At 38.0% G+C, this 14,581-nt stretch overlaps 1 protein-coding gene across 3 annotated transcripts in view; it reads left to right on the forward strand.

The window, feature by feature from the left end:
* Nucleotides 1–14,581, forward strand: part of MST1R (macrophage stimulating 1 receptor) — a 55,095-nt gene that overhangs the window by 25,257 nt on the left and 15,257 nt on the right. For all 3 annotated transcript variants that reach the window (XM_026725733.2, XM_087924105.1, XM_087924106.1), the window contains 6 exons: nucleotides 3,796–3,970; nucleotides 4,385–4,530; nucleotides 6,987–7,148; nucleotides 7,899–7,992; nucleotides 10,228–10,455; nucleotides 11,377–11,523. In XM_026725733.2, coding sequence (XP_026581518.1) covers nucleotides 3,796–3,970; nucleotides 4,385–4,530; nucleotides 6,987–7,148; nucleotides 7,899–7,992; nucleotides 10,228–10,455; nucleotides 11,377–11,523 — 952 coding nt within the window. The remainder of the gene's footprint in view (nucleotides 1–3,795; nucleotides 3,971–4,384; nucleotides 4,531–6,986; nucleotides 7,149–7,898; nucleotides 7,993–10,227; nucleotides 10,456–11,376; nucleotides 11,524–14,581) is intronic.

Genomic DNA, 14,581 nt, shown 5'->3' on the forward strand with positions numbered 1-14,581 from the left:
GTGGGTATGTTTGATATGTGAAACCATTATCAGCCAGGATTTATAATGATTACATGGAGCAATAGTCTTTTCAGAAAAAGAATAGCTTGCAACCATCATTCTCTGCTACAGGCTGTTGAGTTTTCTATATCCAGCATTGATATGCTTTAATATCCACAAAGGCTTCAAAAATCTTTGAATTGGTCAACTGTTTTATACAATATAATCAACAAACAACCCCATTGATTGTTTACAAATTTGAGAATTCCTATTATATCTGTGCTGGAATGGAAGCTCGTCCCTCCTATTTCCATTGTGGTCCTTTGTTTTTCATTGGAAAAGATGGAAACTGAGTCAGTCATAGAACATTGAAGACCTAGACCTGAAGATGGGACTATTTCAGAAATTTCACCATCTATTAATATGAATCTTTTACTGTGAAAATGTATTTCCAACTCTTAGCAATTTTCAACTGAAAGGTGCCTAATATCACTTAATATGTAAAGCTACTTACAGCTTGTTGAGTTTTTGAAGAGAAATATTTTTGGCAATTCCAAACATACTTTTCAGATTCATACTCTTTGTTGCATTGTACAGTCTAACACGTGCAGGAGCATCAATCAAATGTTCTCAGCCAACCTCATGGCATCCTGAGTACTGTATACAATAATACCATGTTTCTCACAAAATAAGGCCAGGCCTTATTTTTTTTTTGACCCCCGAAGAAATGGCTAGGCCATCTTTTGCGGGGTGACTTAATTTCTTCCCCCATCTAGAGCAGCCCATACACACTCCCCTTGCCGCGAGGCTGCTTCTATCAGTCGACGAAAGCTCCCCGAAGGCAGAGTCCTCAGCCACTTTGGGGCGTGGCATGGCTGCCCTGTCCCCTCACCATTAGGCAGTCTCTTTTGGGCAATGGAAACTCCCCAAGTGCAGTCACCAGCCACTTCGATCGGCCGGTAGAAGCGGCCTCGGGGCGAGGGGGAGTGTGTGTGTGTGCTCACCCCAAGGCCGCTTCTACCGGCCGATCGTAGTGGCTGGTGACTGCACTTGGGGAGCTTCCATCACCCAAAAGAGACTGCCTAATGGCGAGGTAACACAGGCAGCCACGCCTCACCCCAAAGCAGCTGGAGGCTCTGCCTTCGAGGAGCTTTCGTCGGCCGATAGAAGTGGCCTCGCGGCGAGGGGAGCTTCTACCGGCTGATCGAAGTGGCTGGTGACTGCACTTGGGGAGCTTTCATTGCCCGAAAGAGACTGCCTAATGGTGAGGGGACATGGGCAGCCACACCACGCCCTGAAGCAGCTGGCGACTTTGCCTTCGGGGAGCTTCTATCGGCTATCGGGGTATTCTAGCTTAGGCTACCTGCAGGGCACTCCTTAAGGTAAGTTTTCTCCCCATCCCCCCCCACCCTTCCCCCCCATTTCTCTTCACCTCATGTAGTTTTAACGAATGATGTGAGAAATGGCAGGGAAACACATGGTTTAAATAGGCCTAAATTTTGGGGGTGGGGCTTAATTTCACATCATGCCTAGAAATCATACTGGGCCTTCCTATTGGTGGAGGCCGTATTGTTGGAGAAACACAGTATAGAACCGGTAGCTCTGAAGAGCAGCAGACACCGAACTGGATTGATGTCTGCTGCTCTGTTTGTCCCGCTCATCTGCCCGCCCGCGCTCTTGGCTGGCCTTTATTTCCTGCTTTTTCAACCTCAGCTGCTTTGCGTGGCACAACTGAGGTTGAAAAACAGGAAAGAAGAGGTTTTTCAAATGCTGTGCACCCGCGTGCAGCACTTGTCAGCTGTCCAGATGGCATAGCTGAGTATTTTTGGAATTGCTCTACACACGCACGTGCGCAAAATGCACTCTCACTGAACCAGTAGTAACACCAATTGAATCCCTCAACTGAACAAAGTCTATGTCAGGTGTTTAGGAACCAAGACAATTTGATGATAAGTGGTCTCCTGGAACAAACCATACCTGGTTGAGACAAGAGAATCTGGAATGAAGGGAATGCTAGTATAAAGCAGACCTAATGAAAGGAGATATATGAAATGTATGAGAGAACTATGGATTATCATTACCACTTTATCTATTACAGAACACAGCTGCTGATATGAGGCATAGGATCATGGACCCTAGCCATCCACTTATGTTATTTAATAGGGTATTTTCTCCTAGACTGCATTATTTTAGAATGATGCTGTCCAAAGCAAGGGTCTCCAACCTTGGCAACTTTAAGACTTGTGGAATCCAATTCCCAGAATTCCTCAGCCAGAGAATTATTTTTGAAACTATCCTTGTTTTCTTTTGCCATAGTCATTCTCAGAAGTGGTATTCAGCAAGTTCTGACCAGTTCTGGAGAACTGGTAGTGGAAATTTTTATTAGTTTGGAGAACTGGCTAATACCACCTCTGACTAGTCCCACCCCCATCTATTCTCTGCCTTCTGAGTCCCAGCTGATTGGCTGGGTCTTCTTTTGTTGCCCTGTACAGAAGAATGGAGCTGGAAAGCAGGTTACTGGGGTGGGGAGGGAATAGGATTTTTCAATAACCTTCCCCTGCCACGCCCACCAAGCCACGCCTGCAGAACCGGTAGTAAAAAAAATTGAATCCCACCACTGGTCATTCTGTATCTGTTTGCAGGTTTTTGTATTTTGTGATTTTTCTTTAATTTTTGTCTTCTATTCTTCTGTCTCCAGACATTGGAACATCTACCATTTTTCTTATCAACTGTTGCTAAGTCTGGGCTGGGGTGTAATGTGGTAAATAGTCCTCTGTTTGAATGCTAAAGTCCCAGAGCGCTTTGCTTCTTCATTTTCTATTACTTGTCTGCTTTGTAGTCTCATGAGTTCTATTATTCCTAACTTTCCTGCATTTATTTATCAGCTTCACTCTAGAAAATCAAACTACCTTCATTTAAATCTATTAAAGTTTATTTTTTCTTAGTTTCGCTGAACAAAACCAACCAACCAACCTTCCTTCCTTCCTTCCTTCCTTCCTTCCTTCCTTCCTTCCTTCCTTCCAGTTTGAATTGTAAAATGAGATCATCATAATCTCCTGTTACAACTCAAATCACAATTTCCATAAACCAGGGCTGTCACCAAATAGGCCCATAAATATTGAGCTCCACTATCTGTTATGGCTTTGGACAGTCAAGGGTTTTTGATAAGATAGTTTAAATTATCAGCTCTGGTCATACCCATGTCATATGCAAAATTCCCTGCTAATCAAAAAGATAGTACTGGTCAGTTTTGACACATTTTGGACAGAATGCTGCACATTCAGCCACAATTCAGTTTTATTCCAGATGTGCTCATCTTATGCTGTACAAGCTAACATCTCCACTGTATAAGGTAGCACACACAACTGCTTAGAACCCATCGACTAGGAGGTATATGCTGTGTACCTAGGGGTACATGAGTTTTCTTCTGGCTTAGCCTACATTTAGCATGTGACCCTTGACACATCAGATTAAACTAGATTCCTAGCTCCTCCCCACCCACCCCAACACTATCCATCCCTGAAGTAAGGCTTTAATGTTCTGTGAAATTGTTCCTTTCCACAACAATCGAATGGTACATTCCTGCTACCAGCTAAGAATGGGAAGAGGTGACTTTCTCACTCTTTCTACCACCTGATCAGAGTACATCATTCCAAAGTTAGTAATCTTAGGCTAAGCTCAAGGTTAGTTACTCATTAATAGTACATGATTTTATGAAAAGGGTATTATTTCTTGATGCTAAAGAATCCTTAGATTGTAGTAAGTTATTATAATCGGTATTTTCTTCATCCTTTCTTCACACTACCTGCTTTCTAGGTATAATGAAGTGCCAAAGTGGAAGGATTTTGCTGAAGTTCTTGTCTGCATCTTGTCACCAAAGGGAATCGAGAAGATCATGGAACCACAACAAATTAATCTGACCATTACAGAGAATGCAGCAAGCCCATTTTATATCACTGGCTCCTCAATCCTCAGTGGTTTTACATTTATGGTGAGTTTAATACAGTTACTCCTTGAGCATTTGCTAATTTTCTTACAACAAATTGCCCTTGATGTAATAAATACTTCCTGATAAGCACTGGCGTCCAGCAATGGAGAGTGTTAAAGCTCTGTAGCAGATGTAGATACAGGTCAGTGGAGAAAAAAAATAGATGGAATTTCTGGCCTCAACATTTTAAGCTATCATTCCCATAAGGCCTGTTAGACTGGGAACGGTGATCGTTGGCATTGCTATAATTTTATCCAAAATGCCCAAACTATAACTTCTTGGCTATAAACTATAATTGAACATATGCAGAAGATTTAATGTTCTATATAATCAGTGGTTTTAACTATATTGTAATCAGATAAATATTTGGTTACATCAAAACAATGTGTTACTGCTTGTTCTATTCACCATCAACAGCTGCCAAACATAACTTCCATTCACCCTGCCTATGGCCCAATGGCTGGAGGAACAGAGATCTTTATTCGAGGAGAAAACCTTTTCGTGGGAGGCACAAGGAAAGTGATGATTAATAATCTAGATTGTCCCATGGACAGTGAGAAAAGGTATGAAAAACAGTGCTTTCTTCTTGCTTCACTGTATAAAAACAGGATTGAAAGGCTATGGGATATTAAGTACAAAGGAACAAGTTATAAAAGCATAATTTTGAATTATATTAGATTTGAAAACGTAACTGATAGGTACGACATCTTTTTCTGAAGATGCTGGGCCTTGAAAAACTTCTTGGCAATTCACATGGGCCCTTCAAGATTAGAAACTTTTAGAGTCTTCATGGTTAGTACATCCATACTTGAGCTGGGGGTGGTGGAATAGACCGGCATTAGATGGTCCCAGGGAGTCCAGAAAGGAATCTTTACTTGCATCTAATGTTTACTCTGGATTCTTGCAACACAGGTATGGAAATCCTAATCAAGACATTGTCTGTGCTGGGTTGTGGCAATAGTGATCAGGTTTCTTTACTCTCTAAAGTGCATTTATATTATCCCAAGAAAGGAAATAGCTAAAGTACATTGCTGTATTTTTTGAAACCTAAATGTGGACAGTATTTAACTTTGAAATATCTTTAAAATTATCTAGCATCTAATGATAGAATAGTATCCTCTTTTCTGGATTTTTACATTTATAATGTAATGACTGCTCCTACATTTCTCATTTTTTCCAGATAAGTCATAGGCTCAGTTTCTGGTAGGAAAGCAAGTGAATTGCGCAGTGTTTGTTGTAGTGAGGAAGTAATCACTCATACCAATTAGCAATCAGCTATTACTCAGAATACTTCATGCAACCAGGGTTGGGAGGAGGGGTTTCCTTAATGCAGCCATGAAGAAGAAATTGAAAACTAGATGAATAGAGCTGACAAGATACAGAAAACAAAAATAAAAATAAAAAACTCCAACTCAGATGCAAGAATAGTAATATAATCATAATTACATCTATATAAGAATTGGTACCACTCAGTTTTTACATGATGAATTGAATTTTGACCACACAGAATCATAAATTAAGGCTTACTCTACATGGTGAGGGGGAAATTAGTTATTTGTCCATTAACATGCCTTCCCTGTATTGAATGGCCTGTATTTAATTCCCTAGTTTCGTAGGAAAGAACACTTTCCAGGGACCTAACTCTCAACATGTCTGGTGCAATAGAAAAACTCTTTCCTAAAGAGCCAAATGCCTGAAGAGTTCCAAGTGCTGGTTTCATTATTAATCTAGCAAAGAAATACAATGCAATACAAGTTCTTAATAAACAAAGCCAGGAGTCCAGATGACAGGCAACCCAGATCTTATAAGATTTCATCACATTGTAAAGAACATAGCCTAGTTTTGGGGGATGGGGGAAAGGCACAGATCAATTCACTTGGTATCCCTTCTTTCATAAACGCTTGCCTAAGCTAATCATGGAAAAAACACACAGGCGGCAGCTCCTCAAAGGTACAAAAACCAAGTATATTTACATATAGATACTATCTTATCAAGATACCCTGTAAAGTACCCCTTCATGTTATTGCAATAGTGTGATTCTTCCTATTCTATAATTATGGGGAAGTCTGAATGAGTTTTTCCTTGAGTGAATCCAGCACAACTGGAGAATAATGGCATACAGTTCAAAGTTTCCTTTGGATACAAAGAGGATTATATTTACTAAAGTCTTGCTACTGTCATGAAGATGACAGTCTGAACTTGCATTCATAGGAGGTGAGAAGAAGACAGCATTGCAAGACATGCCTCTTTATGCCAGCTTACCAATTACCACAGCTTTCTAAGTTCTGTGCTGTTTCAAAGTTTATTGAGTAATGTCCTCTAATACTGCTACATTAGTTGGATAGAAATATGTAGAGTGCTTCCTACATGAGATGATATCATTGGACCAGACAAAGTCACCAGTATCCTTAACCTGGTGCTGAACCTTCAAAACCTTCAGAGCCGGGATGGTGCAGTGGTTAATCTAGGCTACTTCTGCTGACTGCCAGCTGCCAGCAGTTCCAGTCTCACCGGCTCAAGATTGACTCAGCCTTCCATCCTTCTGAGGTCGGTAAAATGAGGACCCAGATTGTTGGGGGCAATATGCTAACTCTATAAATGGCTTAGAGAGAGCAGGAAAGCACTGTGAAGTGGTATAAAAAGTCCAGGTGCTATTGCTAATGCTTCATCAGGTAGCAAATACCATTAAACTTACTGAGCTAATTTTGATTTCTTTTTTTCTCTTTGCATAAAGAAATATCTCTGAAATGATGCTCCAATGGATCATGGGTTGTCTAGTGCATTCTTAAAGTTGACATTGTTGAATAATATTCTCTAATACAGTGTCTCCAGGGGTGTATTAGAGTAGTAACTCTCAGAATTCCCAACTGGGTGGTTTTAGCTGCCTTTGCTGGAAATTTTGGACTGGCAGTCTTAGGACATGTGGAAAGGGGTTTTCTGGAAAAGTCTGATGCAGAAGAAACGGATAAAAGATCTATTGGTAAGAGTTCTGTCATGCTTTTTTTCCCCTTCTCCCTAGTCAGAGAGAAGAGGCCATAATTTGTACCACTCCACCTTCAAGCAACTTGATCAATGCATCTGTATTTGTGATAATAGATGAAGAGCGATTTCTTTCTCCTCAGCCCTTCTGGTATCGAAAAGACCCCCAGATATATGATATTACTCCCAACTGCAGTTATGAGTGAGTCTCCTTTTTCTTTTACACCCAGATTTCTGATTTCTATCCTACTCTTCCCATGTAAAAGATACTTTAAACAAGGGTGTATATTTGGGAAACATGGATACCCCAAAATCACGTATAAATTTGTATTTAAAAGCTTACATTGAGAAGGCTTATGTGAGTTAAAAGGCCACCGGTATAATAAATATATATTACAGAAGGTGCAAAACTCTCACATATCAGGAAATTTAATTAATAAATCCACATATTTATTATGGATTATTTTTAAAAATATCCACAAAAATATCTTAGATTATTTAACTACTTCCTTTGAATATTAAATTGTTTTCTACTGAGCTGCGTACCCTTTCTTCTTCTTGTGTCTCCATATCTTAATATTGAATCATGTAGCGCTCTGTTCATTTAAATTTTCTAGTGTCCTGAACCTTTAAGACTGAAGTTTTATATACATTTATGGATAATAAAAATTGATAAGATTTCACTGCATCGGTCTCATTCAATGGAATTAAGAGTTTTCCCAGCAGCTCCATCCTTTGCACTGAGGTAATTTCCAGTGAATTCAGTTAGGAACACATTCAATTTTTAGACAGGTGAGAGCTTCTGATTGGCCTGTGCAGGCCTGTAATGTTAGGAACTAGATACAGGATTACAGTTTCTCATGGATAATGAACACATCACTGACATGCAACTTTAGAGCTCCTAGAATGGAACACCTTTGCTCTTCTGTCACATCTTTCCAATTCCTTGCAGGGGCTCCAATATCTACATTTATGGTACCAATTTGGATTCAGTGTATAACATAAGGCTGCAATTTGAGTCTGCTGGAGTACAAAGCAAAGCTAAAGTGAGTATTTTCAGAAGAGAGAAAAAAAGAAAGAGAATGGTAGATATTTATTCATGAAGACTTTAGCTATTTACTCAAAAAGGATTCCCTGTGGATTTCATGGCAATTGCCTGAATAGGTGCTGCTTTGTGTTGCATTGCATACAAAAACTACTGCGAGAAACTTCTGCATAGTATTCAAGGCTATCTTCACCTTAGTCATTATTTTCATACATTTTCTGGAAGTAAAGCAGTCCCTTACATGCGGAAAAGCTAGAAAATGGCTTAATAGGCTCTTCCAGTAGTAACTTGGCCCAGGCTCCAAAGATTAATCGGTGAAGAATTTGTACTCTTGTGCCTAAGAAATTGTAATATACAGAGCGAGAAAATCAGTCTTGACCAGTATTTCTCAACCCCAACAACTGTAAGATGTGGGTCAATTCACAGAATTCTCCAGCCAGTATGGCTAGAGTCCTAGTTGGCCATTCTAATCCGGTTTGAGATTAGAATGGTATGAAAGAGTGATGATGAAAGCAAGCTTTGCTCCATCTCATCTCCCTTTCCATTGTTTTCTTTGGGTGCGTAGAGACCCTGTACAATAAAGAATCCTAACTGTCTCGAAACAAGCAAAGAGCTGGAGAAGTCGAACATGATTCCACTTGCAGTGACTTGTTCTCCAGCTAATGGAAGATGCAGAGTTTGCACACCTGTTCTTACTCACTTACTCTGAACCATCTCAAGTTCAAGATGGGCAGAGATATCAGCAATTTTACTCAGAAACTGGTTAGGAAAAGAGCAAGTTGTTCAAGAAAATGATTGCCTCTAGCTTTGAGTACATGTTTGTATATGAGTCAAGGTACAAGATAAAGGTGATCCTTAAATAATTTTTAAGGACTTGGAAGGTTCTGACATTGCATATGTAAATGATGTTTGGTTTTATCTTTAACATTTCTTTTAAAAGTTCTTCCATTTTTAGTACAATCGTTTTCGTCATTTCTCTTTTGTATTACTTTTTCCCCTATCCTTGTTTCGATTGATTTCATCTTTATTTTCATTTTTATAGCTGCTTCTAGAATTCTTTTTACTTTGTGTGAATTAGCTTTTCTTCTGCTTATTATAAAATGATTGACCTCATTTTGTAGCATTAAAGTGTTGGAAACTGTGATTAATCTGTTTAGCAGATAACAGACTCACTGGATATTGTTGAAACATTCCTTGTGTTGCATTACAAATCTTTTGGTATAGGAGAAAAGAACTGAATTGGACATGGAAATATAATAGTTTTCTGCTATAGAAATTCCACTATTACTTGGCTGTTTCAAAAACTTTAATGGCCAATGCTTCTTTTTAATTCTGTAATTCTACAATTATATGTGCAATATATACACACCTCCAATCCTCCCATTCTATAACTGTGATTCATACTTACATTCAGAAGAGAATTTCACAGATGAAGAGAAGAGACATTGAAGAAAATCTTCTCTAAGAAGGTTGAATTATTTTCACCCATTATATGAGGGACAAAATCCATATCACAGATTTGAAAAGAATCACACATCCAAGAAATTACTAAATTACAAGATACTATTAAAAAGAGTGCATCTCATTCTGATATTTATATATTAAATCAGTTTGTATACATTGTAAATGCTAACCTTTTTATTTACAATAGCCAGTATCAAAGAATCTAAATAATTAGGGTTTCCATCACTGTATAGGAAAGATGTAAATAGTTCTCATCCACTGAAGCCTCCTTCCTTCAGAGACTGGATGGTCATTTGTCAGAGATGCATTAGTGAATATCTCACTGAATAGGAGCTGGGTTAAATGTTCTTTTAGGTCTCTTCCAGCTTGGTGATTCTATAAGTAGCAATGATAAATTTGAATGAAATGTAAGGCTTATTTTTTCCTTTTTTGGCAAATTTAAGTTATGGTTTTAATTGCCTCCTTTCAGTCCTTTGAACTTGCCCGAATAGTTAAATAACTGCTTCAAGGATGGCAGTGAACTCAGTCAGCAAAAAGAAAAGTGGAAAGGAAATTCTATGTCACACAATTTTCCTTTAATTTAGAGGATGCATGTGCCACCATTTTTCACATTCAGATATATTCCTGAGCTCTGAACACTTTCCTATAGCAATTCCTTTTATGGTCTTTTTCATTTTGCATATGTTGAACTTTTGCATGAACTGATATATCGGCATGGATTAATTTGATGGAAAGAAGCCAGATGAAAGTGTTCCAATTTCTGTCATTTCAGGTATGTGAAAGGCCACTGTCCACAGATAGGTTGGTGTGTCAAAGTCCTGATTATCCATCTGAAAACAAAGTGGGAAATATTTATGGGAACCTGAGTGTCTTGATGGATGGAGTTCTGGGGCAGAAGACATTTCGTATCCGCTACTACCCTAAGCCAGTCATTGATCTCTTTCTCTCTGAAGATCACTTATATGTACTCCAACAAGGAGAGGACAAGATTGAGATCACTGTAAGTATGGAGCTTGCCTATCCAAGAAATTTAGCAAGGAAGGCTCTGCAGCCTTGGAAGAACAAGAGCTAATTCAAATCTGTTAAACTGGTCTGGGATATATATACCTTTGCCTACTTGAATAGTATACTTACATGAACACTGTAGCATCAGTAACTTGGGCTATGCTGGTTAAGTCACTTAAATGCTCTTCTGCATGAATGTTAGAAAGTTTCTGCTCATGTGTGCTGCTTCAGAGCCAATAACCCTCTCTATATTTTATTGTTGACATATGCATGCTTTCAAGTAAGTATATATTAACTCAAATTCAAGTCAATTCACGGTGTAGAAATTGGCACATAATACAAAAAATATATAGCAGAACTCAACATCTTTCAAAAATTACTTGGAAGAGGTACTCCAGGCTTGGATGAACAGAGTATCCCTGATTTTTCAGGGGTGTGTGTGTTTGTGTGTAAACTTGAAAAAAGCTGCTGCTGCTTTAAGCATGGTCAATAGAGTTTAATGAGACAGCCTGAAAAAGGTTGGGCTGCTTTAAAGAACACAGAGAGGGACTCTGAGATCGGAAGCACTTCTTTTGGTTCATTTTTGAGGTTTACACAGCCCTAATGTACATTGTTGAAAGTAACCAATTAAAGAAAATGTGAAAGAACTGTAGTTTATAATCTTGCAAGGGCTGGATAGAAAGGGGAAATAATTGTGAGAAAATGCCTCACTTGCAAATCAAGCAAATGGAGGCAGGGAGTTAAGGTACTTTGAGAATTCACAACACCAATTGTTCTTTTGGATTAAGAAATATGCATGTGGAATCCAGTGCAGGATTATTTGGGACATTGGGTAGAACTGAGATATAAATCCAGTAGAAAATGCTGATGAGCAGGATTGATCCTTGTCCATAATCCAGTATTTTACTTTGCACAGCATAAGGGACTCGATAGTCTGGCAGGCTGCATGAACATTTCTGTGTTGGTGGATGGTACAGATTGTTACCTCAGTATAGTGAAGAATCAGGTGACCTGCCGAATACCCAATCACCTGAACATCCCTGCGAGTGGCTTGCCAGTACAGGTATAGAAAAAAAAATCTTTGTAGTCAGAACTAATGCTATGATTTGATTTTCTCCCTTTGAACCTCAGCTAAGCCCTTTTCAGCCTGTCCTTCCTACCTGAGTGTACTCTTATCCACTTATCCAATAGCTGCAAAACTCATGTGCAATCAAGCGTGTTAGAAACTATCATAGATAGTTAGTATTAGTTAGTACACACTTTCTTTGCATCTATTTCATTTTATATAAAAGTTTTTAATTGAAACTGAAAATTATAAAGATGAAAAACTAATACAAACTAAGGAGAGTGTAAACAAATCAAAAACAAACAGAAAGTACCAAGAGGGAAAGAAGTCAGGGAGGGGAAAGGGGGAAATTATATAAAAAAAGGAAAAAATATAGAGAAAGAAATAGCTTTCCCCTTCCTCAAGATAAGTATAAACGTTTTTAATAGCCTAACACCTTCTCTAATATTTGAACCAATACTCTCTTCTTCCCATATTTTTTATTTTGTCTATTGATAAATATAAACTTTACTTTTTATTTTAATCAGCAAAAGTCAATTAAAAGGTGTGAGAAATAAAGTACATATATTTTAACTTTAAACGAATAAGTCAATTTCATAATTCTTTCCTGTAATTTGCATGATATTGTCATTTTTTCTAAAATTCTTCTTTTTAACAAATTTATTTTCTTTTATCAAAAAAAGTATACAAAACAGAAAAACATTCAATACTAGCAATGAAAAAAAATCTTGTGTGCAAAAAAAGAAAAAGAAAAAAAAACCTCAAATGTCACGTAGGTCTAACATTAAACATAAAGAAGCCACTCAGGTGGGATGCTGAGGAAAAAAAACTGATAGGATCTCCTCCCCTTACATAATGGATCTAGAAATAGTTATAAACTTTCCCTTCCATATTTAACAAAAATGCTATATTAACTAAACAACTATTCCAGATGTGGAAATCTATCTATCTAATAATCAAATTAACCCAACATCTAATCATAATGTCTATGTAAAAGAAAACAAAGTCATATTTTCCCTTATTCTGTATTAGCGGAAGTTTTCCTTTAATTATAATCTAATTCTTTCTCATTGTCTCTAGTAACCAGTCCTCAAGGTCTCGGTTTATTGTGTTTTTCTTTCATCCAGATCATTTCCCAGGAAGTGATTTCTTACACTTAAACACAGATCTTCGTATGTTTTTATAGGATTTTAAACAAACAACAAGAAATATTCTTTGTCTGTTTAAAATCTTCCAAATCAACATTTTAAAGGAATCACCCTTTTGCTGCTTATTCCCAAATAAGTTCCTTCACTGGCACCACTTTTTAATAGCTTGTGCATTCAGGGTCAGATTAATTTTGACCATTACGGTAATTTTTTAAAGGATTTATGTGCATTTAGTTATGTGCACACCAAATGCACATTTTGGTGGCAGAATATTGGGAAAAGTTCCCGATGTCCTTCGACATTGATGCTTAGATGCATTTTGTCACACAGGAAGTGTTTTTCCAGCCTGGATTCATTAAAGATCCCTACAGTCCTTTGCTATATACAATTTACTTTGAATCCTTAACATTCCCAAGCATTGTGAATTTAGACAGATGCAAGACAGGAGACGGTATCCTGAGAATCTCCAAAGAGTACTAAAACCTTTGGTTACACGATCAGTTCCAGCTCTCTGGCTTTTCTGCACATGCTGAAAAATAGCAACAGTGCTCATGCATTCGTCGCCTCATTACCCACCTCCCAGATTGCCCAGCTGGAAACCCAATTTAACTTTTTCCGGATTAATCTTTGCTGGCATGGTGTTTCCTCCTCTCAGATAATTGCCACGGGCTATCTCTGGGAGGCATGTAGATGGGGGATATCTCCCCCAAACCACCATTTTTTCACCTTTACATTTTTATCATTGTAGCCATGCCACCCTGCACTTTTCTTCACCTTGCTGGTGAGTTAACCCTAAACAGATCACCATTTCATGTGGGCAGAGGGATAGTGCAGAAAAACACTCCGGATTCACTGCATCCCACCCTTATTTTTTCTTCACCCCACTATTGAGGAAATTGCAAAATCACCCCTCAGATCATCTGGGAAGGATCATATAATTATAAAATTATATAATTATTCCCTTATTTTCATCTTAATTTATTCTTTATCTTGTATTAATAAATACTCATATGTTAACCATCATTCTTTATCTGCTTTTTTTCCTCTTCTATAAAATGTTTCTTCTTTGGATGTCAGTAAGGATATCTTTAGAAACAGGCTGGGTTTATATTTATTCCATATTTTTAATAATAAGTTTCTCATTGATTCTCAAAATCTACAATTACTTTCAGTTTGTCATTCCATAAGAAATCATTTTCACTTATTTTTATCCCACCTTTATTATTTTTATAAATACCTCAAAGAGGCAAACATACCTTAAGGTCATTTCTTTTACTTTCTACACAAGAACAACTTTGCAAATTGAGTTGGGCTGAAAGAGAGTGATTGTTTTACTTTTCTCCATTCCCAAAATCCTTACCACTAGTTTATGTACTCAAATGCACATATATATATATGGTATTCAGCTTTGTTCAGGTATTTTCTCACATCATTATAGTTGTGCTTTTAAAGTTGTAGCAACGTTTCGGCAGAATCTCATCTGCCATCATCAGGCTTCTGTATAGTGTTCGTCTGTGAGTCAGACTTTCACAGCCGTTTCTGTTTTAAATTTGGGGCTAGCCTACTGCTGTAGCAGCATGGTTTTTTTCTTTATCCTGATTGGTTGGGAGACTTGGTCTGTGTTTATTGGTCTTGGAGTTTGCTGTGTTCTGCTTGATTGGTGTTTCTTACATTCAGAAGAGACCCAGATGAAACCTAGTTTCCTAATAAATGATAGCCATCCATTTACTCGGAGCCAAGCCACATTAAAAGCCTCCAATACAGGAAACACAATGTTGCCAGCCAATCAAGACAAAAAAAGCTACAAAACAGAGAGAAGATATTAGAAACACCAATCAAGCAGAACACAACAAACTCTAAGACCAATAAACACAGACCAAGACTCCCAACCAATCAGGATGAAGAAA

Source organism: Pseudonaja textilis, chromosome 2, assembly GCF_049901715.1.
Source record: "Pseudonaja textilis isolate UNSWEBS1 chromosome 2, rPseTex1.2, whole genome shotgun sequence".
In the NCBI taxonomy this organism is placed as follows: domain Eukaryota; kingdom Metazoa; phylum Chordata; class Lepidosauria; order Squamata; family Elapidae; genus Pseudonaja; species Pseudonaja textilis.